The 21,530-nt window shown below is 36.6% G+C and overlaps 1 protein-coding gene across 1 annotated transcript in view; it reads right to left on the bottom strand.

Moving 5' to 3' along the window:
• Positions 1–21,530, bottom strand: part of LOC126184329 (IQ and ubiquitin-like domain-containing protein) — a 201,682-nt gene that overhangs the window by 165,106 nt on the left and 15,046 nt on the right. Inside the window, exon 2 of the mRNA XM_049926704.1 lies at positions 13,051–13,203. Within this exon, the coding sequence (XP_049782661.1) occupies positions 13,051–13,203 (153 nt within the window). The remainder of the gene's footprint in view (positions 1–13,050; positions 13,204–21,530) is intronic.

The raw sequence follows: 21,530 nt of genomic DNA, 5'->3' as shown, positions 1-21,530 counted from the left end.
CTTGTATCAGTATTTTGAAAGAATGACTTATTAAACTGATGGTTCAGTAATATTCACCATTGTTTGCACTTGCTTTCTTTGAAACTGAAATTATTACATCCATTTCAAAGACTAAGGGTATTTTAATTGTCTCATATATCTTCTTTACCAAGTGGAATGCTGGTACCATGGTATATTCTCCCAATAATGTCAATAATTCTGAAAGGATGTCATTTATTGCAGATACCTTGTTTTGCCATTGATGTTTTGCTGCTCTGTCAGTGCTTTTGCAGTATCACATCTCTCACCTCATCTTGCTCAAAGACATGAACAGATAGACATTTACAATAATTTTGACTTCAGTGGCAAATACAAAGCACTCATTAATAAAGTTACTTCCTCATCTGAAAATTGTATTCCCTGAAGGTAACTCAATCAAACAGATGTCTAAAAATAAACCATGTATTGCTCAAGGAATAAAGGTATCATGTGCAACAAAAATGAAATTGTATCCACTATCTATGAACAACTCTGATGTTGGCATTGTAATTCGTTACAAAGAGTATGGCAAAATACTGAAGCAAATAATCCAGAAATCTAAGCAGCTTTATTATGAGAAAAAGATAATTACATCAGCAAACAAAATAAAAACTATAGGGGATATAGAGAAGATGGAGACAGATGGGGGTCAGAAAGGGAGAGGAACAGATATCTCTAAAAATAAATGATACACTGGTAACAAGGGCATGTAGTATTGCAAGCTTCTTAAACAAGTACTTTTTTTCTGTTAGTGACAGCTTGGGATTATCAGGCTCAGTAAACAATGCAATTGAATTTCTGAGACCAGTCTCTAAAAATAACTTCAGTAAAATGGAAATGACACTCACTTCTCCCAAAGAAGTAGCATCCATCACAAAACCATTAAAATCAAAGTATTCTAGTGGTTATGATACCATATCACCAACGTTAATCAAAGAGTGTTCATGTGAGTTGAGTTCTATCTTGAGCAGAACATTTCCAGGTTGACTAAATTTTGTGTAAGTTAAGCCTCTTTACAAGAAGGGGGATAAAAGAGATACCATCAAATTATCAACCATTTTCACTTTTGCTGACTTTTTCAAAAATGTCTGAAAGAGTTGTGTTCAAGCGTCTTCTTAAGCATTTGGCTGCAAATAATATATTGTCCAAATCACAGTTGGGTTCCTTAAGGGTTCTGATATAGAGAAGGTGATTTACATGTGCAATGATAATGTGCTTAATTCATTAGATGATGAATGAAAGGCTACTGGCGTTTTGTGTGACCTGTCAAAAGCCTTTGAGGTGTGAATCACAGCATTCTCTTAAGTACATTATAATATGATGGTGTCACTGGCAGTGCTGCAAAATGGTTCAAGCAGGAAATAAAGGGTTATCATAGTGGAATATCTATCTTCACCTGACTGGAAATTGATTACATGTGGTTTTCCTCAAGGTTCCATCATGGTTCCATTGCTTTTTCTTAAAAAGTTAATGACTTCCCATTTGTTACATTGCAGATTCTAAGTTTGTTTTATGTGCAGAAAATACAAACATTGCAATAATAAGCAATTCAAGTACAGATTTAGAAATGGCTGTTAATCAAATTTTCACTGACATTAAGAAATGATTTAAAGCTAATTCACTGTCATTAAACTTTGAAAAGACCCATTATATGCAGTTCAGAACCTGTAAGTGATTTCCTTCCAGTATGTGCATAACTTATATCACCATGCAGACAAAAGACATTGATAGTGTTAAATTTCTGGGATTACAATTCAATAATAAATTCAGCTGGGAAGGGCATACCACAGAATTGCTGAAGCAACCGAACAAGTCTGTATTTGCAATGTGAATGATGTCAGATGTAGGAGATCTGAATATAAAAAAAACTTGCGTACTTTGCTTATTTACATTCTATTATGTCATATGGGATCATATTCTCGGGTAACTTGTCAAAAGTTTTTATAGCATAGAAGTGTGTAATATGACTCATTTGTGATGTAAATCCTAGAACATCATGTGGAAACCTGTTCAAGGAACTGGGTATTATAATCACTTCTTCTCAGTATATTTATTCCTTAGTGAAATTTGTTGCAAATAATATGTCTCTGTTTCGAACCAATAGCTAAATACACAGTCTCAATACTAGGAATAAGAACAATCTACAGAAATACCTAAAATGACTTATGTTGCTCCAAAAATTGTTCCAGTATTTAGGAACACACATTTTCAATAAATTGACAGCAACCACTAAAAACTTAGTTTCAGATAAAGCACAGTTTCAACAGAGTCAAAAGACTTTTTATGGGTAACTCCTTCTACACTATAGATTAATATCTTAATAGGGGTTGTTAGACTCGCTTAAGTAAAAATGTCTGCTAAATTTCAGTTTTGACAGCACTTGGTCACAACAGCCAAGATTAGGTATTTTATGTATGATAAATTTATTGTAGATGTTAGCAGTTCCAGTTTAGTGCAATGTATTCACTTATTCTGACAATTTCCTGACAAATGATCAGGGAAGAAAGTGTTATATTCAAATGTGCCTGTTTTTTTATGTTATACATTCTGACATATTCCACACCCACATGAATCAACTCATTTTTAGGGCTATGGAATGAAAGCTGAATCTAATGTAATCTCTAATCTAATCTTCATTCAGACTCTCTTACCTTTTCATAATAGTGTCTTCAAGTTAGTTTCCTTTGTTTAGCTCTTCTGTATTTCCTTTTGCATATTCAGCCTTTCCATCTTTGCTTAGTACTGGCTTGACATCTGAAGTGTTAACATTTACAGAGGAGCTTGCCTTTCCTCCAGAATTCTCTTTAATTTCCCTACTGATTTCATATTTATTTTTCATGGACATGCATGCTTTTACAGCTTTGCATTTCTCCTTTAGCTATTCCTCTTTTGCCATTTCAACTTTCTGGCATTCTCAGTTTTTAAACATCTGTATTCCCATTTGCCAATTTCATTTTTATATTCTCTCCTTTTGTCAGTCAATTTCAATATTGTGTATGTTATCCACGCATTTCTCCTGGGCCTTGTCTGTTTGCCTATTTGATAATCCACTGCATTCAGTATTCTATCTTTCAAAGCTACACATTCTACTTTTATTGTATTTGATTCCCCTGTTTCAGTTAATCATAGCCTAATGCATCCTTTGAAACTCTTGACAACTTTTGGTTCTTTTAACTTATCCAGATCCCATATCTATAATTTGCTACCTTCCTGCAATTTTATTAGTTTTAGTCTGCAGGTTATAACCAATAAATTATGACCTGAGTCCACACCTGCCCTTGAGAATGTTTTAAAGTTTGAAATTTGGTTTCAAAATCTCTGTCCCACCATTATACAGTCCACCTGAAAACTTCAGGCATTTGTTCAAATACACAGCCTACTTTCTTGATTCTTAAACCAAGTGTTAGCAATGATTAAATTATGCTCTGTGCCAATTTCTACCAGGTGGCTTCTTGCTTCATTCCTTTCCCCCAGCTCATATTTTCCTACTATTTTTCCTTAATTTCCTTTCCTACTACCAAATTCCAGTCCGTCATAACAATTACATTTTCTCCTCCACTAATTATTTAAATGTGAGCACTATTTGGAGAGTAAGGAATGATCAGTCATGAAATGGGAACAACAGTGAAACTCTAATGAAGCTTTGCTCAGATGGGTTGGGCAGTGTCTCTAGTATGCCCTTAGACAGTGTCACATTACTCTTCTCAGTTCTGACCACACAGTGAGTACAAAAAGATGCCTATAAAATAGTGTCTCCCATCAAGTATGGGTGCCTGCCATAAGATGTCCCCTAATTTCATGCATCCCCACACAATGTAACTGCCATAAATTTCATTCTTCATGACAGTTCTCAGCCACACACTGCAGGACAAGGCGGATGCTCCTGCAGCATTTTCAGTGGGAAGTGTTTGACCACCCACCATAAAGCCAGGACTTAGCTCCCTGTGATTTTCACCTCTGCTCAAATGAACTGCTGGTTATGAAGACAACCTTTTGGCACAGACTATAAGCTGCAGTCCAGCACAGAAAATCGTTGGAAAGCACAGGAGGCTGCCTACTGTAACAAGGGTATTGAAAACGTGGTACATCACCATGACAGATGTCTAAGGCAGTGCGGCAAAGAAGTATGGGGAAGGTATAGCAAACTGTTGCAAATAAAACATTTTGATTCTCAACATGGTTTTCATTTTGTGACTGATCATTCCCTAATTTCCAAATAGGTCTCATAATTTCTTGTGACTCATCATATATTCTTTCAGCCACCTCACCTGCAGAGTTAGCAGGCATATAAACTTGTGTTACTGTGCTTGGTATCAGCTTCGTCTCTATCTGGGCAGCAATAACACACCCACTCTGCTGTTCATATATTGAGTAACAACATAGAACATCAAATTTTGGCATCAGTGTGTGGGATGTGAAATGATATAACCTACAAAGCTTTTGATCTCTGGAACACTGAATAGTGAAAGATACATTGAGGGCCTATCTTGCTGCTGTTAGTTAGTTAGTTTATTCATCAGCTGATCAATCATCCAATGACAGTTGACACAATTAATTCATGCATACAGTGACGTTTTTGCAGTCAGGTTTATATGACAAAAGGTTTAGATCTTGTTTACAATGTTTCTCTGTTTACATACATACTTATAAAAAAATAAAACAATAGTCTCAAGAAATGCTGGTACATTGTTTGTCCATTTTGCTTCACTGGTCACCACACACACACACACACACACACACACACACACACACACACACACACACACACACATATTCACTACACTGCATGCCAGGAAAACAAAAGAAGTATTGCCATGAACTAATGCATACACAAATTGTCATAATGGTTAGCACCAGTGGTTGGCATGTTGCAGGTTGCCAGTTCAAACCTGACCACTTGCAATTATTTGATGTTTAGTACTTATCATTTCTAGAATGTTTCTCAGATGTCTTATGTTTGCATATTTAGGAATAATTACTGTTTGTATGAATAGATGTACTCTACATCCAGGAGTTCCAGTTCTGGCTCTTTGTTGGTGTTAGTAATAAATGTGGTTTCAGTTCTAAGTGTTATACTTCATTGATGGCCCTGCCTTTGGATTTGCCCATATACTCAGGAGAGAGTTGGATTCCCAAAACAGCAGAAAGTCAGCTACAACATCAGGCGTCCATCATCATTTTCCGTAGAAGCTGGCCAAGATGTGATGAAATAGCTGAATAGATTTGATTGAGTCACCAAATACATGGTGAGCAGGTTGAATGCTGCGCATGTTCCTTCTTTTCCTCTTTGCTGAATTTTTGGCCTCACATTAGTGTTTGTACTCTCTTTGAACACCAGCTCTTTTCCAGAAATTTATGTTATCTTGCAACGACAGTAAATTCTGTGAAGCCAGTCAGGCCATTTAGTGGTCCATCACTAATGTATCTGGTGACCCAGATTTGTGATCAATCTATTTGTAGACTGCCACAACTTTTCATGGAACTCTTGGAGAGTCTGTTTAAAATAGTCTTTCAGCATTGGGGCATGAGTTATTTCTTGTAATTCCCTAGTTAGGTACTCATATGGGAGATGAAAGGTGAGCTTTTGCACTCTACCTCAATGGACTTGAAGTAGATATATGTGTGTGTCTGCTGTATTTCCCCACACTATGGACACATATTTTAGCACTGTCTGGATCAGTGCTACATATAGCAGTATCCAACAGTGTGTGAGGAGAGTACTGGGGATTTAAATTCTGAAAAACTCTGTTTTTGTGGGCAGTTGCCTCAAATATCTCAGGGGGCAGCTGGCATGAATTGTCTCTTGCTCTAAATGGCCCTCTGGGAGATGCAGCTTCCATTTTCTATAGTGTTAGGTCAGTGAGACATCTGATACCCTTGTCAACTCCAACATTATCAGGATCTGGGACAATGTCAAGACAATCTTGTGGACTGTTTGTAAACCATTCCCAGTGCACACGGCAGAGCTGCCTTTGGTGGTGAGGTTTGCTTGACGTTGATCCCCACCTCAAATATCACCATAAGATGATAAGCCATTAGAGAAACTCTTCTCATGGTTACTGTGTGGCATCCAACTGCCCTGAGTAGTGTAGTGTCCAGCACATGTGCTTGGCTGCCATTGTTTGGATATAGCATGAAATCATAATACCCAAGGCCAATCCCATTGTTCTGCCCAACGACATGCAGTAGATGTCATCCACTATTATTAGTCACCCTCAAATGCCATTCTGAGTTATTGGCATTGAAGTCTCCTACAACAAAAGTTTGCTGCTAACAGACATCAATGCTGCAACTTCAGCTGGATCTATGAGACCTCTTTGTGGCCAATGTGCTGCTAGAAAGGTGACTGTGCCTGGTCATGTTTTTACTGTGACTTCAGTGACCTCAGCTGTAGCAAGTTGCAGCAGCTGGACTTCCTTTATAGTTAACAATACACTATTGGTTTGTTGTCTAGAAATGGACAACAGGCCCTCAATTGTACTGCTGTACTACACAATACTATTTTTGTTAAGAACTTATCATCAATTATTACAGTGGTTTCGTTTTTTTATGATATCTCTACTTCACATGACCCACCTCTTGCCAAGCCCCTGAAGGGGGCTAGTACCCATCCCTAACTACATGGAAATGGTTGAGGTTCTACCACCTAGCAGAAACTGCTGCCTCATTTAACAAGTAAGATTTATTCACTCAATCAATAACAAGCAAATATAAATACTAAACTACAGTTCCCACCACCAAGAGCACCTTTACAAATAATACTTCATCTGTATTTTCAGAAGGTTAGGAAGAGGCAAACCATCTACTTGATCACAATTCCTTAGACATCACCCTATCCCTAGATTTAGCTAGGTGGGTAAGTCTACAAGCACTAACTTTCTTTGCCTCTATAACCTTCCTAGTCACAATCAATTTCATATCTAATCCAGAGGAGAATGGACTGAAAGACAGGCTTGCCGAGTCCCCTCTGACAGAAAACATAATTAGGATGGAGTCTCAACTGTTTGCTGCCTGTGTGCTTCTCAGCTCACATGGCTTTTATCTCCTATCTTTTGCCACACTCCAGCATTTGCCTTTGATACAATATGATGTTTATGGGCAATTTTAATGTATATAGCAGTACCTTCACCAGCAGTAGGCCTCACTTGTACAAATACACCAAGCTTGAGGTGATATTTCAGTAACATGCCCCTGTGACTGTCTGCCCCCTTACAAGCATAATCTGTTGGCAATACCATTGCTGTCCAGAAAACATTCAGCATCACCTTTCCTGATAATGATTGGGTCTTCCTGATTTTTGGCTGTGGCAAATCTACATGTTTCCACTGCTTGCTTTGCTCCTTTGTCTCAGGGTCATAATCACACACCCATCAATCATCCATCGTGATTAGACAGCAGTAACATTATTTGGCCTGATACAGCTGCAACATTTCCACTGCTGGTTAAGTTTGCAGGACTTCTTGAATAGATGGGTAGTTGTGAAACGTAACTGGCAGTAACCCTTGTCATGTACAAAATGTCATGCAAAGGTGCTGAAAACCGATCTATGACTTATTTTAACTTTTTCCACTATCACCATAATTATGGTATGCTGCTGTTTGAGCAATGGATCCTCCACACCTCTTGTGATTCTCAGTTCTTCACACAGAGTTGATCCACCACTTCCTTCTTCATCAATCACATTGTAAGCATCTGTACCACCTAACCAGTGTGTCATATAATAGTGTTGTATTGCCATAAATTTCCACCAAATCAGTATGGATTGTTGCAGTGTTCTTCTCCTTCAAATGCAGAAAATGAATTACCACAGGATACTCCACTTTATCAATGGGCTGCATCAGTTTGTTTTGGCTCCTCTAGTGGCATGCTATGGCTCTGTGGCACAGTGATTTCAGTGTATATCAGTACTGTAGACATGTGCCTATGAACAAATAAACAAATTTTGTGAGGAGTGTCCAGACTCACTGCTGCATGGTGCTAATTTATTTCCTTCACTTTCACTACACATCTGTTTTGGGTAAATTGCCGTAATCAAGTGACCTGTGGTACAATGTGGGCGATATTACTTTCATTATATATTTTTATGTTATCTTAGAACATTGAGCATGGGTTCCTACTTACGTGTCTAGATGTACTGAGGTACATATAACATCGTGAGCAACTGTATTTTGACTGTCATTTTATATTTGCTGAATTAAGGTAGTAATATGTTATGACAGTAATTTGACAATTCTTCAGCTATGATGCCATATGCTTACAAAAAATAACTGTTATACAGATGACATGCACGTTACTTGGTTTTGTGTATAGCTATAGTTGCCATATGTTCATAGCAGTCCATGTTTATTGTGACTTAGATGCTATTAATCTAGGGGTTTTTATTTGATACATATGCTTTTGTTAACTTACATTTTTGATACTTTTTCATAAATTATGACATTCTCATATGTATTGTATTGATGTCCTGACATGGAATATGCATAAAAAATTATTCTGTAACTTTATTTTCTAAAGGTGATAACTGAATCTGTATGACTGCATCCCATGAAGTCTGATGACATGAATACAATGATGACCAGTAGAAAGTATACACTCCAGTATACAGTCAATAAAGACCTTCTCTTATAAAATCTTGGTGTGAGGAAAATAGAACACTAATAAACATACAGAAAACTAAGCATGGACTTCCACACAAGAAAGAATGTTACCCCTCATTATGCGGATATGGAAATTGGTAGAGACAGCATTGTTATAGTCTTCCTGTAGTTATTTTTTTTGCTAATAATGGATGAAATCTAGCCAGATACCAGATATTTCAACATTCACCATTATAACAAATTTGTTGGTTAAATACATTCTTGGAAAACCTAGTAGTACAAGAAAGTTGACCTTGGTAATTGTATTGGTGCAGAAAAATTTAGTTGACTTAACTTGTGTCTCGTAGAATCTTGTAGATTATCTCCGTGTGGTATATTGGCTGTTTTGTCTGAGAGTATGTTAATTCATGCTTGACTGCAAAAAGGTGATGGTTTTACATTCCTGTATGATGCTAATCATGCAAAAAATAGTTACAGATGTTAATTTCATTTTTAAACTTCATTTTATTCTTCTGTTATTATCAGCTAGTTGGTATAAGCACATTCGTTAATAACAACAGAAATTAACAAAGAGCTGATGCATCCACCTTCCATGTTAACATGCAAAAGAAAGGGCCATGTGACTCTGCTCCCAGATACAAGAGGGGCTGTGATATACGCAAGTCCAAAGAGGATAAAGCACTACACTGGTTATCGAAATTACATTTACAAAAGTTTTCAAACTGTATTTTGTATTCTGTTTTATATGTCAGTTCTTCATATTTTAAAGTGAAATAAACAACATTATTGATAGTGATCACTGATATAGTCAACATATATAAGACTTAAATTAACAAACAAATTTAATTAACATTTTAATTAAAGGTGTTTTACTGTTTTTATATAGACAAGATAGTTTATTAGGGCTTAACTGTGATGAGAAAACAAAGAATTAATATATTTCCAGAGAAATTTCTTTTGTACTGTGAAGTCCTACACTTCAAATATCGCAAGGTGCACTACTTTGAGTACCATGTGCTATTATTATATGTAAGCAAATGAGCTCTACTGATCAGGTCTATTACAGTAGGACAATAAATTCAATGGACTGTTCATCAATAATACACTTAAGTGGAAAACACATACATAGGTATTATCAAAAGAGCTTAGCAAAATTTGTTTCCTTCCAAGATCCATAAGAGATATTACCAACACAGATATTCTGAAACTTGTTACCATCCATGACTAAAGATTATCATGAGCTATGCCCTGATTGTTGTGCAAAAGACTCATAAAATTCTCACATCATAGAAATAAGTTATGAGAACAATAGCATGAAGAAATCCAAATGCTGTATACCACTATTCCGGTTATTTGAAATCCTGCCACTACCACATATTTATATACTAGAGTTAATATAGTTTACAGTGTAGCATTTAGAATCCTCAAAAAAATCTAAATAATTACCTCCATGACACTAGAAACCAAATGCAATTGCAAATTACAACACTCAACACAAAATCTCATTCAAATTGGGTTACATGTATGAGAATAAAAATTTAGTTACCTCTGAGCAGACATCAAGTCAGCCAAATGTCAATGCAAAATTTGTCTGTAATAAAGTCACTGTTTCCATTCTGTTACTGAATTTCTGGAAACAGAATAGTAATTTTCCAAATATTTTAAATTTTTCTCAATATGTATTCCAAGTTCTTTCCTTATCACGCAACTGTGATCTTTCATATCTTTTTTTAATCATCAGTCTTCTGACTGCTTTTGATGTGGCCCTCCATAAAGTCCTCTCTTGCACTAATCTCTTCATTTCAAAGTAGCACTTGCACATTATGTCCTCAATTATTTGTTGGATGTATTCCAGTCTCTGACTTCCCCTAACATTTTTAGCCTCTACAGCTCCCTCTTGTATCATAGAAGTTACTTGTTGCTATCTTAACACATATCCTATCTTCATGTCCCTTCTTCTTGTCAGTGTTTTCCATATGTTCTTTTCTCCACTTATTCTTCACAGATCTTCCTCCTCCCTTATCTTATCAGTCTACCTAACTTCAGCATCTTTCTATAGCACCACATCACAAATTCTTTGATTCACTTCTTTTTCTGTTTTCTCACTGTCACATTGTTCTCCAAATGCAGAGTCTCACAAATTTCTTCTTAAACATGTCTGATACTAGTAGACTTCTTTTGGTATGCTAAGTCCTCTTTGCCTAAGCTAGTTTTCTAACTTTATTGCTAATCTCATTTCTGCTACTCTCAATTATTTTCTTCTTTCTCATGTTTACACTCAGTCCATATTGTGTACTCATTAGACTGTTCATGCCACTCCACAGGCCATGTAGATCTTCTTCACATTCACTGAGGATAGCAATGTCACCAGTGAATCTTGTCACTGATATCCTTTCACCCTGAATTTTAATCCCACTCTTTGCTTATTCAGTGTATAAACTGAATGGCAGAGGTGAAAGACTTCATCCTGTCTTACACCCTTTTAAATCCAAACACTTCAATCTTCGTCTCCCTTTCTTATTATGTTTTTGTACATATTGTGTATTATCCATGTTTCCCTGTAGCATATGTTTCTCAGAGTTTTGTAGATTTTGCACCATTTTACAATGTCAAATGCCTTTTCTACATCAACAAATTCTATTAATGTGTCTTGATTTTTCTTTAAGTCTTGCACCCATTATCACATGCAACATCAGAACTACCTCCCTGGTGCCTATAGCTTTGCTAAAGCCAAACTGCCATCTAAGAAATCCTCTATTTTCTTTCCCATTCTTCTGTATATTATTCTTGTCAGCAACTTGGAGGCATGAGCTGTCAGGCTGATTGTGCAATACTTCTCACACTTATGTGACCTTGCTATCTTTGGGACTGTGTGGATGATATTTTTCCACCGATCTAAGGGTATGTTTGCAGCCTCATAAATTCTACAGACCACCTTCAGTTTGGATGCCACTACCATCAATGATTTTAGAAATTATGAAGGAGTGTTATTTATGCCTTCTGCCTTATTTAAAACCTGACTAATGCTGAATTCCCTATGTCGTCCAAACTGACCCCCATTTCTTCTTCTATCATGTCATCAGCCAAGTCCTCCCCACTACAGAGGCCTTTAATGCACTCTTTCCTCCTATCCTCTCTCTTCTCTGTGTTTAACAGTGGAAGTCCAAATGCACTCTTAACATTTCCACCAGTGCTTTTAATTTTATCTGAGATTTGTTTTTACTTTTCTGTATGCTGAATCAGTCCTTCTAACAACCATTTCTTTTTTAATTTTATCCTATTTTTCCTGTATCTATTTTGCCTTAGTTTCCCTGCACTTCTTATTTATTTCGTTTTTAATCACCTTACATTGCTGTAGTCCTGTCTTCCTCTGAATATTTTTGTACTTCCTCCTTTCATTGATCAGCTGGTGTATTTCTTCTGTTGCTCAAGGTTTCTTCACTGTTACCTGCAATGTACCTATATACATCTGACGAACTTCTATTATTGCCCTTTACATATATGTCCATCTGTATTCATCTGAAGTTGGATTATTACTTGTTATTAAAACTGATACATTGTCAGTAATATTTTTCCTGTATAGTTCCATTTGTTATTAAGATCAGAAAATTTTGTTGTTGCATGTTTTATGTTTTACTGGTATGTATGCAATATACTGATACAGCAAATATTACTTGTATAAATATTAATTGTATGAATAACTCTACTAGTTGGATCCATGAGAAAAATAAAAAAGTGAAATGAAACATACAATTACTTTTGCAAGAAATAAAATTAAGATATACAGCTTAAATGTTTCTTAGAAATTTACTATTGGAACATTGTTTTTATATTATTAAAGAATGACTTGAAGCCAGTATGTTTGGTATTTTCTAACACTCTGTTATTAAATTATTTCTGGAATACTTCACTGTAGTCTCATACCTTCACACTCTGTAATACTTAGTTACAGTGTGATTGTACTCAGCCATTTTTAGCTCACTTTATTTGCAGGTGGATCAGGAAAGGAGATGATTAGTAATGGTACAAGGTACCTTCTGCTATGCACCATATGACTTGCAGACTATTGATATTGATATAATTAAAATTATAATAGCTGTCCCCTCTACTTTGCAATCATCCATTCAACTAAAACTGTCTAAGTTTTAATAAAATAAATCATAGTTATTCTCTCTCAGCACAGGTTAGCATAGCTCATAAAAGAACTTTATAAAATTGTATTTCATGACTGTTAAAATTGTAATGTTCACCCATTCTTCCATAAGTCACCCAACATCACTGCATTATATTCATGTATTCCGTGTCATACATACAAAATTTATAGAAATGTGATCTAAAGGACAAATGAAAATGAAATGAAATTTTCTTCCATTAGTCTGTCATTGTCCTTGACAGACTTACCATTTGTTAGAAAATAGTACTATGGTTTAAATACCTTCTTGGGATAAATCCCTCTGAATGTGCTGTGTTTGTGAGAAGGCATGATGATACTCCACTCCTGTTCCTTTGTGACGATATCCACCAATAAAAGGCTTTCTAGTGCATCTATTTTCAATTTCTACAATAACATCTCTGTACTCTTGCTCACCTGCAGAAAGAAAGAAAGCAATTATACTAAATATTTGACACAAAACTTTTTATATATATCTGACGGTCTTAGCTTGGAAAAAAAATGTGTTTCTGGTTCATATATCTGCAAAATTTACACAAATAAGCCATTTTGGACTGGTGTCATGCTTATTGGTTGGTATTTGGTTGATTCTTGCATCAAAATAGTGCTCTTCAAACCTGTATTTACAATCTTAAGATACCATCCAGCTTATAGCATGTACCACTATCACTTTTCTTCACTTGTGTTCAGTTTTCAAATGATGCATGGGAAAATTACTCCTATTTAGGTTTTACAAACTAAAATTTCATTGATTTTACCAACATGGCAATTTCATGTCATACATGTAGAAGAAAGCATCACTAGATACAACTGAATGCCCCCTGCTATTATTGTCCTGGTGTCTGACTATTTCCCTTTGTTGTTGTTGTTGTTGTTGTTGTTGTTGTGTGTGTGTGTTCCATATGTATAAACAATGGTTTATGTATTTCACTGTTGAAATCATGTAATAACTTGCCCTTATCTTTTACTTCACAACAATGACACATTAAAATTAGCATTTATCTTATGACAATATTAGGAGAAAGATAGATTGCTAATCATCATATAGTGGAGATGTCGGCTTCAGCAGCCAGAGACAGTGGTCATGTCTGTGTGTGAGTTACGTGTATTATCTGCTTCAGAAATAGGCCTTTTCGCTGAAAACATACTTGTTTAGCAGTCTTTTTGCTGTGCATGTCTGTGACTCAACATGTCCACTATATGGTGAGTTGCGATCTATCCTTTTCATAATATTGTGTGTTACAGAGATGGGTCAGAAACTCAAATGGGAATCCCTGGAGGGAAGGCAACATTCTTTTTGAGAAACACTACTGAGAAAATTTTGAGAACTGTCGTTTGAAGCTGACTGCCGAAAGGTTCTACTGCTGCCAACATACATTGCAGGTAAGGACCACGAAGACAAGATACAAGAAATTAGGGCTCACATAGAGGCATTTCGACACCTGTTTTTCTCTCACTCTATTTGCAAGTGGAACAGAAAAGGAAATGACAAGCAGTGGTGCAGGGTACCCTCCTCCATGCAATGTACTGTGGCTTGCATAGCATTTATGTAGATGTAGATGTATTGTCATTATTTCACTCTGGATTTTCCATTGCTTGAATATTTGTTTTATAACATTTTTGTAAAGTTAATATCCTGTAATGTGAACTGCATGCAATTTAGAATTACTAAAATAATTGACACTAATTAACTATAGTGTGCTAACTGATGTATTAATGCGCTGCAATGCCAAATTATTTTATCTGTGTATATATCAGGTTCCGCCGTACCACATACACTCAAACCACTTGATCAGTGAGTCAGTCAGTAGATAGTTTATAGAATGCTGATTACAAAATTAATGAACAAAAGACTCAAAGAATTAATAAAACAAAAAATTGTGAGAGGCTATATGAATTAATAGCACATTACAGAGAAAAGTTCTGAACTACTGTGAGGAACTTCTTTACAGAACAGAAGGATTGCGCCACAAGGATACCATTTGATGTGGATTTGAGTACTAAGGTTTATAACTAAATTTTTCAGTTCTACTGGAAGCCTATCAAAAATTAAATGTGCTGATTGGTGCATACATTACCATACAATGATTACAAAAGTGGTATCCAAGTCCATATTGTTTTTATGTCTGGTGTGTACTGAATGAGGTTAGCAATTTCTTCTGAATGAGTTAATATTGTCAACAATAAATCTTATGATGGAATATGTGCCTTATGTACAGGACTTGCAGAGTTAGAGTTCCAAGACACCTGTAAAATGACTTACATGAAGTTTACGAAAGGGCACCACAGATCATTCTGACTGCCCTTTTCTGGGCTAAGTATATTCTTGGTGAGTGCACCCAAAATATAACAGAATATCACTTAATAGAATGACAGTAAGAACAAAGAACATGTCTTCATGTTTCAGTGTCAGAGACAGTGGCGATTATTATTGTAGTGAAGATAGCAGCAGTCAGTTTCAGAAAAATATCAAAAATGTGATACTTCCAAGAAAGCTTTCTGTTTATCCTCAGCCTTAAGAATTTAAAATCGTTGACTTCACTGTCTGCTTTACTACCTCAAGACATTAAAATTTATCTTTTATAAGAGGTCCATGTCAGAAACCATATGCATTGCATTTTGTCACAGTTAAGTGATAACCTATTCTTTGGAAGTCATGTGCTGTTGTTACTGACCACTCTGTTAGTCACATAATTAAGGATGCAGTCCACATCTTTCACAACAAAACATTGGTCATTTTCAAAAAGAAAAATATTTGAGCCATCTATCTGGTTAGTAGCAGAGCATTAAAATGTATCAAGAAAAGCAACTGGACCAGAACAGAACCCTGTGGCATCCCACACTTTAAATAACCCCAGTCAGATTCAGATTTCTTCTCTGTTTGTCAACACTGAAGGGTAACTTTCTGCTGTGAACTTTCCATATAAAAAGTGAACTGTTGTTAAGCTTTTTTCCCCTAATCCATAATTTTCCAATTTAAGCAAAAATATTGTAGGGTCCACACAATCAAATTCCTTTGTTAAATAAAAAAAATAGCTACTGTCCTCAACTTATTGCTTAGCTATACCAGTGCCTCACACACAAAAGAATATGAGGGATATTCAATAAGTAATGTAAGACTTTTTTTCTGAAAGCAGTTTGGTTTAATTCAGGATTCCAGTATGCCATATTATTCCCCACTCTTTCGGCTACAAAACCCTATTTTGCAACATAATCTCTGTGCAGTGCTTACCCCACCTTACTGGGAGGGCTTGTATGCCCACGTGGTACCACTCTACTGGTTGATGGCAGAGCCAGGGCCTTGCTGTGTCAGTGACCTCATCATCATCCATGTACTGCTTTCCATGGAGCCCGTTCTTCATTGGGCCAAATGGATAGAAGTCAGAAGGTGTGAGATCCAGGCTGTGGGGTACATGAGGAAGAACAGTCCAAAGAAGTTTTGTGAGCTACTCTTTGGTGCACTTGCACAGACTTGTGTGAGGTCTTGTATTGTCATGGAGAAAGGGAAGTTCATTTGCATTTTTGTGGCGATGAACATGCTGAAGTCATATCTTCAATTTTCTGAAGGTAGCACAATATACTTCAGAGCTGATGGTTGCACCATGAGAAAGGACATCAAATAGAATACCCTTTCAGAGTCCCAGAAGACTTTCACCATGCCTTTACCAGCTGAGGGTGCAGCTTTGAACTTTTTTCTTCAGAGGAGAAGTGGTGTGGTGTCACTCCATGGACTGCTGTTTTGTTTATGGTTCAAAGTGATGAACCCATGTTTCATCAAATGTGACAATGTTTGACAAAAATTGTCATGACCAGCCATGTAATGTGAAAGCAATTCTGCACAAGATAGTCCTATACTGTTTTTTATAGTCTTCTGTTACATGATCAGAAACACAGTGGGCACAAACCTTTGAGTATCCTAACAGGTAGACAAGTGTGTCATCACTATCAACAGAGACATCCAGCTGAGCAGCAAGGTGTTTGACTGTGATGTGTTGATCATTTCAGATGAGAGTGTCCACACATTCCAACATCACAGAGTCACAGCTGTGTGCGGCCAGCCAGCACCTGGGAGATTGATTAGGTTTGTGCGACCTCATTGAGATGATGACAAATGCCTCACCCAATGACTGATCATACTTTTGTTCACTGCCAAGTCTCCATAGACTTTTGCAAACACTTCTGAATATCTGCGATGCTTTGGTTTTCTCCCAAAAGAAACTCAATGACAGCTCTCTGCTTGGAATGCACCTCCTTTACAGTGTACAGTGACCATTTTGAAGATGACGTATCACACCACCACCTATCAGAACTTTACGAAACTATTGTATAGTATTGTATTGTATATTTATTGGTGCTGTGAATCATACACTGTACAGGAGTACATAATGATATAGGACAAGTCAAATAATTTGCAATAAAGTTTAACAGAAAAACTGTTGTATGGTTTTCAGTATATAGCAATATAACTCTAACATTGGGAATAACATTTCACAAATACACAAACAAATTTTACACGCACACATTTCATACTTTCGGCCTTGATTATACAAACACAAACATATATGTAATAGACCACATATAATACACAGATAAATCTACATGTACACATTTCTTATTTTGGCCTTAATTGTATAAACTATTTAAATTTTTCCCATATTTACATTGTAGATAAAAATTCATCAACACTATAGTAACAATTCTCTAGCAAGTAGGCAGTCACTGCAGTTTTGAATTTATGCGTGTCAGTTATTGCCTTAATTTTTTTAGGTAGTTTGTTATACAGTTTTTTTCCTGCTTGTGAGGGTCCTTTTTGTTTTAATGTTGTATGTGAAAACTGCATATGTAAACCTTGATTATTCCTTGCGTTGTATGAATGGATATTTTGGTTTTTTGGAGCAATCTTGCTATTTTCATCTACGATTTTCCTTATAAACATTATTGTTTCTAGGATATATAGGCATAGTAATGGAAGAATATGATGCTTTTTAAGTGAGGGTTTGCATGAAGATCAAGGTGCTGAGCCTTCCATTGCTCTTATAATTATTTTTTGTGCAATAAAACAGCTCTTGCTGGGTGGTGAATTTCCCCAGCAAATTAAACCATATCTTAGTAGTGATTCTGCTTGGGCATAGTACACATTTTTATGGCTTGCATTGATGTGCATCCAGCAAGAATTTTTATACTATAGCAAATGGTATTTAATTTACTACATAGGTGTTGTGTGTATTTCTGCCATCTTAGGTCATCTTGGATCCAAAATCCCAAAAATTTCATGCTATTTACAATTTCAAGTCTTTTGCCTAACAGTTCTATGGTTGCAGTTAAAGGCTATTTATTCTGCACTGTGTGTATACGAATTGTGTTTGTTTTGTGTGTGTTTATTATTAAGTTGTTCATTGCAAACCATTCTGATACATGTGAAGTGTTCTGAAGTGTGAATATTCCAGAATATTCCATAATATAGTCTACATTGTTTCAACCATAATTGGCTGAGAAAAAAAGTGTCACATTATTTAATGAACGCCCCTTGTAAATTGCATTTTCAGTGGATGCTCCTTTCCTGAAGCCAAACTGCAAATCTGACAGAAAAATTATGGGTACTGAGACATGACACTACTCTCTTGAAAGTTGCTGTCATGAAAACTTTTGAAAATACTAGTAGCTAAGAAACAGCTTGGTACCTGTCTACATTACCTCTTTTGCTGTCTTTATAAACAGGTTTCACTAACAAGTATTTCAACCTGCCAAGAAACTACCCATAGTGTAAAGTCACATTACACAGATTACTGAGTACAAATCTCATGTATGGTCATCATAATCCTCCTTGTTATTTCATCATGCCCACGGAAGTCTTAACTCTTCAGTGATTTAATAACTAATTCAGTTTCAGTTTTGCTTGTTTCCTTCATCTGCTATAGTTACTTGGAACATGAGCTTCTGCATATTTATGTGTACCAATAAAATTTCTATTCTACATCTACATCAATACTCCACAAGCCACTTGATGATGCGGGATAGAGGGTACTTCTGGTACCATTAACTTCCATGTTCCATTCCAAAACTTTTATTCAAGTTGTTGACTACTGACTGGAAGTGATTACAAAATATCTTGCACAATTCTGGTGGATCACTAACAGTTTCATTTTCACACAAGGGAGATGTGATGTGTTGAGCACCCATATTCTGTCCTCATACCTCTTTTACAACTGACCATACAGTTTCAATTTTGTTCTGAGAGCTTTCTATTGTCTTTGTGCAATGCCTTGTTTTCATATCTATAAATCTTTTGTTTACTACTTTAGGATACGGCTCTGCCTTGATTCCTTTCATTATTACTATCTGTAAATCATGATTTGACAGGTCATTACTAACTTTTCTCACACTGTGCCCGTCAATTAGAGAACAATCTATGAAAATATTATTTATAATTGTGCTTCTGTTTCCCTGAAATCTTGTTAGAAAGCATACAGTCTGTATATAATTGTGAAATTCAAGTACATCTATTAATATGATTTTCTCTGGAGAATCAACCAGAAAGTTTATACTGAAATTCTCACTCAAAATTAACTTCATGTCTTTCTTAAGAACCAAGCATAGAACAGTGTCAAGTTTGGAGAGGAAGACCCTGTAGTCTGAACTGGGGAAACAGTAGAGGCCTATAATAACAGTTATTTTCCTTGAAAATTAAAACTATTCTACATAACCTTCAAACATTTGGCATTTACAGTGTTTTGATGTGTCAGCTCTTTTGAATGAAACAATATGTTTAGTATAAATAGCCACTCCTCCCTTCTGTAACAAAGTCCTTGCATATATGTCAGATGATGTACAGCCAAGGGAAGTCTTAGCCTTTCTTCACTATGTAAATGATGCTCTGAGATATAAATAATGTCAGTTTCAAGATCTACTAGTATTTCATCTACTTTATCTCTAATTTCCCTAATATTTTCATGAAATATGCTTATTGCACCTTTTGATATGCATTATTCATTTACTGGACTAAGTTCCAGCATTAAAGGAACCTTCCTCATACAGGGATAGCTCCTACTTGACTTCATCCATAATAGGTCTAGCCCTTCTACACATTATCACTGGATTTGGCCTTGAGTAAGCCCAAATCCACATACTATACTTATAAGCTTAACCAACTATCCCTTTTCAACCCTATTCAGTTGTAGAGTAGCCTGAGCTACGGAAATTCTGACATGTCACCACCAAAATGTGTGCCTTATCAGCAATCATCAGCACCCTTGCAAATCCCATATTAATTTTCCTCACAATACAATCACGGTGGAGTTGATTGTAAAAGTTTCTGTGCTGGTCCCTAACAATGTTTCAGATTCTTTGCTCGCTAGCTGACACCCAGCATCTCAATGGGTGCCGTGTGTGGCAGTATACCAGCATTTTGCATGGATGTTATCATCTCACTACATGGTACATAACAGATGGTGATGAGAACTTGCTCTCACTTGTACATTTTTTAGTGTTAGTGCTGCATATTGTGGCCTTCATGAACCCAGTGTTTTTGTAGTGTTGGAAAAAATAAATGTAGCTGTATGAGGAGCAGCTGAAACAGCAGCAGAAGAAATGCTGCCGTCACTGTCAGGAGAAAATGCAGGAGCTTGTCCAACTGCTGACAATGCATCCAGTGGTGTGAGCATGAGCAGCAAAGGCAGGAGCTCATCTGATTGCTGACCACACACCCAGTGGTGTGACCAGCAGTGCAGACTCCGCTACTGGTCCCATTTGCAGGTTTTGATGACATCATGAAAAGGTGGGAAAATTATTTACACTGTTGTAAGTTGTACTACCAGTTAAGGCACATCACCAAGCTTGTAGACCAGAGTACCCTTTGTTGCTGTCAAACTAGTAGTAGTTTGTATGAGGTAGTTCAGAAATTTTAGCCCCTTATGAACCCCCAAAAAATTGAATTTCCTGAGATGTGTGAACTACTAACACATTGTTATAGTCAGCAAATGCACATGGTAGCTGCCCACTTGCAGTCATATGTGGCATCAATCAACAACTTACAGTGGTTAGAGTATAGACGTAATCTGAGTGTAAACATTGTAGCATTTCCTACATGGACTGCCTAATTCATGATATAGTAGTGCAGCTGGAGCCACACAGAGCAGTACAAAGCCACAAAGAGTAGTATAGACAAAGCCACTAGCACATTTAGATCTGATGTTACATGCAATAGCCCAAATTGTAGAGTTTTGAGAGTTGATTGCTGTATCAGAAAATGTGTTTTTTGGTGATTTACAGCAGCAGGACGTATCCCCATTAGTGGCCATTCAGTCTTTAGTAACCACATCACTGATGTAGTTGGTTGAGAGTAGTAACAGAAGGTGCTGGTATGCTATAGAGGCAGGGACTGCACTGGATCACTCTTGATCCCTTCCATGGGAGCCAGCCAGTGAGTTCACAGGAGGAGTGGAGCCCCACCCTCTTGTAACTGAGTTCCAAGGAGGGACGGAGCACCACCCTTCCATAGCATGACTCTCCCCTGTGTGCACAACAGTATCATCAAGATTGTTGGTCATTACATGAGACGAGACAATACCCCTATTTCTTTGGAACTTATCACAACTGTCATACATCAGCACATTTAGCAGCTGAATGCAGGAAATGACAGTGAGTGGCACCACAGGACAACATTCCCTCTTTCACAGTCAAGTCCATGAGCATATCAGTGGCCTAAAATGCACTATATCATGGTATGCTTTGAGATACCTGGGTTT

This window comes from Schistocerca cancellata, chromosome 4 (assembly GCF_023864275.1).
Source record: "Schistocerca cancellata isolate TAMUIC-IGC-003103 chromosome 4, iqSchCanc2.1, whole genome shotgun sequence".
Lineage (NCBI taxonomy): Eukaryota > Metazoa > Arthropoda > Insecta > Orthoptera > Acrididae > Schistocerca > Schistocerca cancellata.
This window is presented reverse-complemented; position numbering and strand designations above follow the sequence as displayed.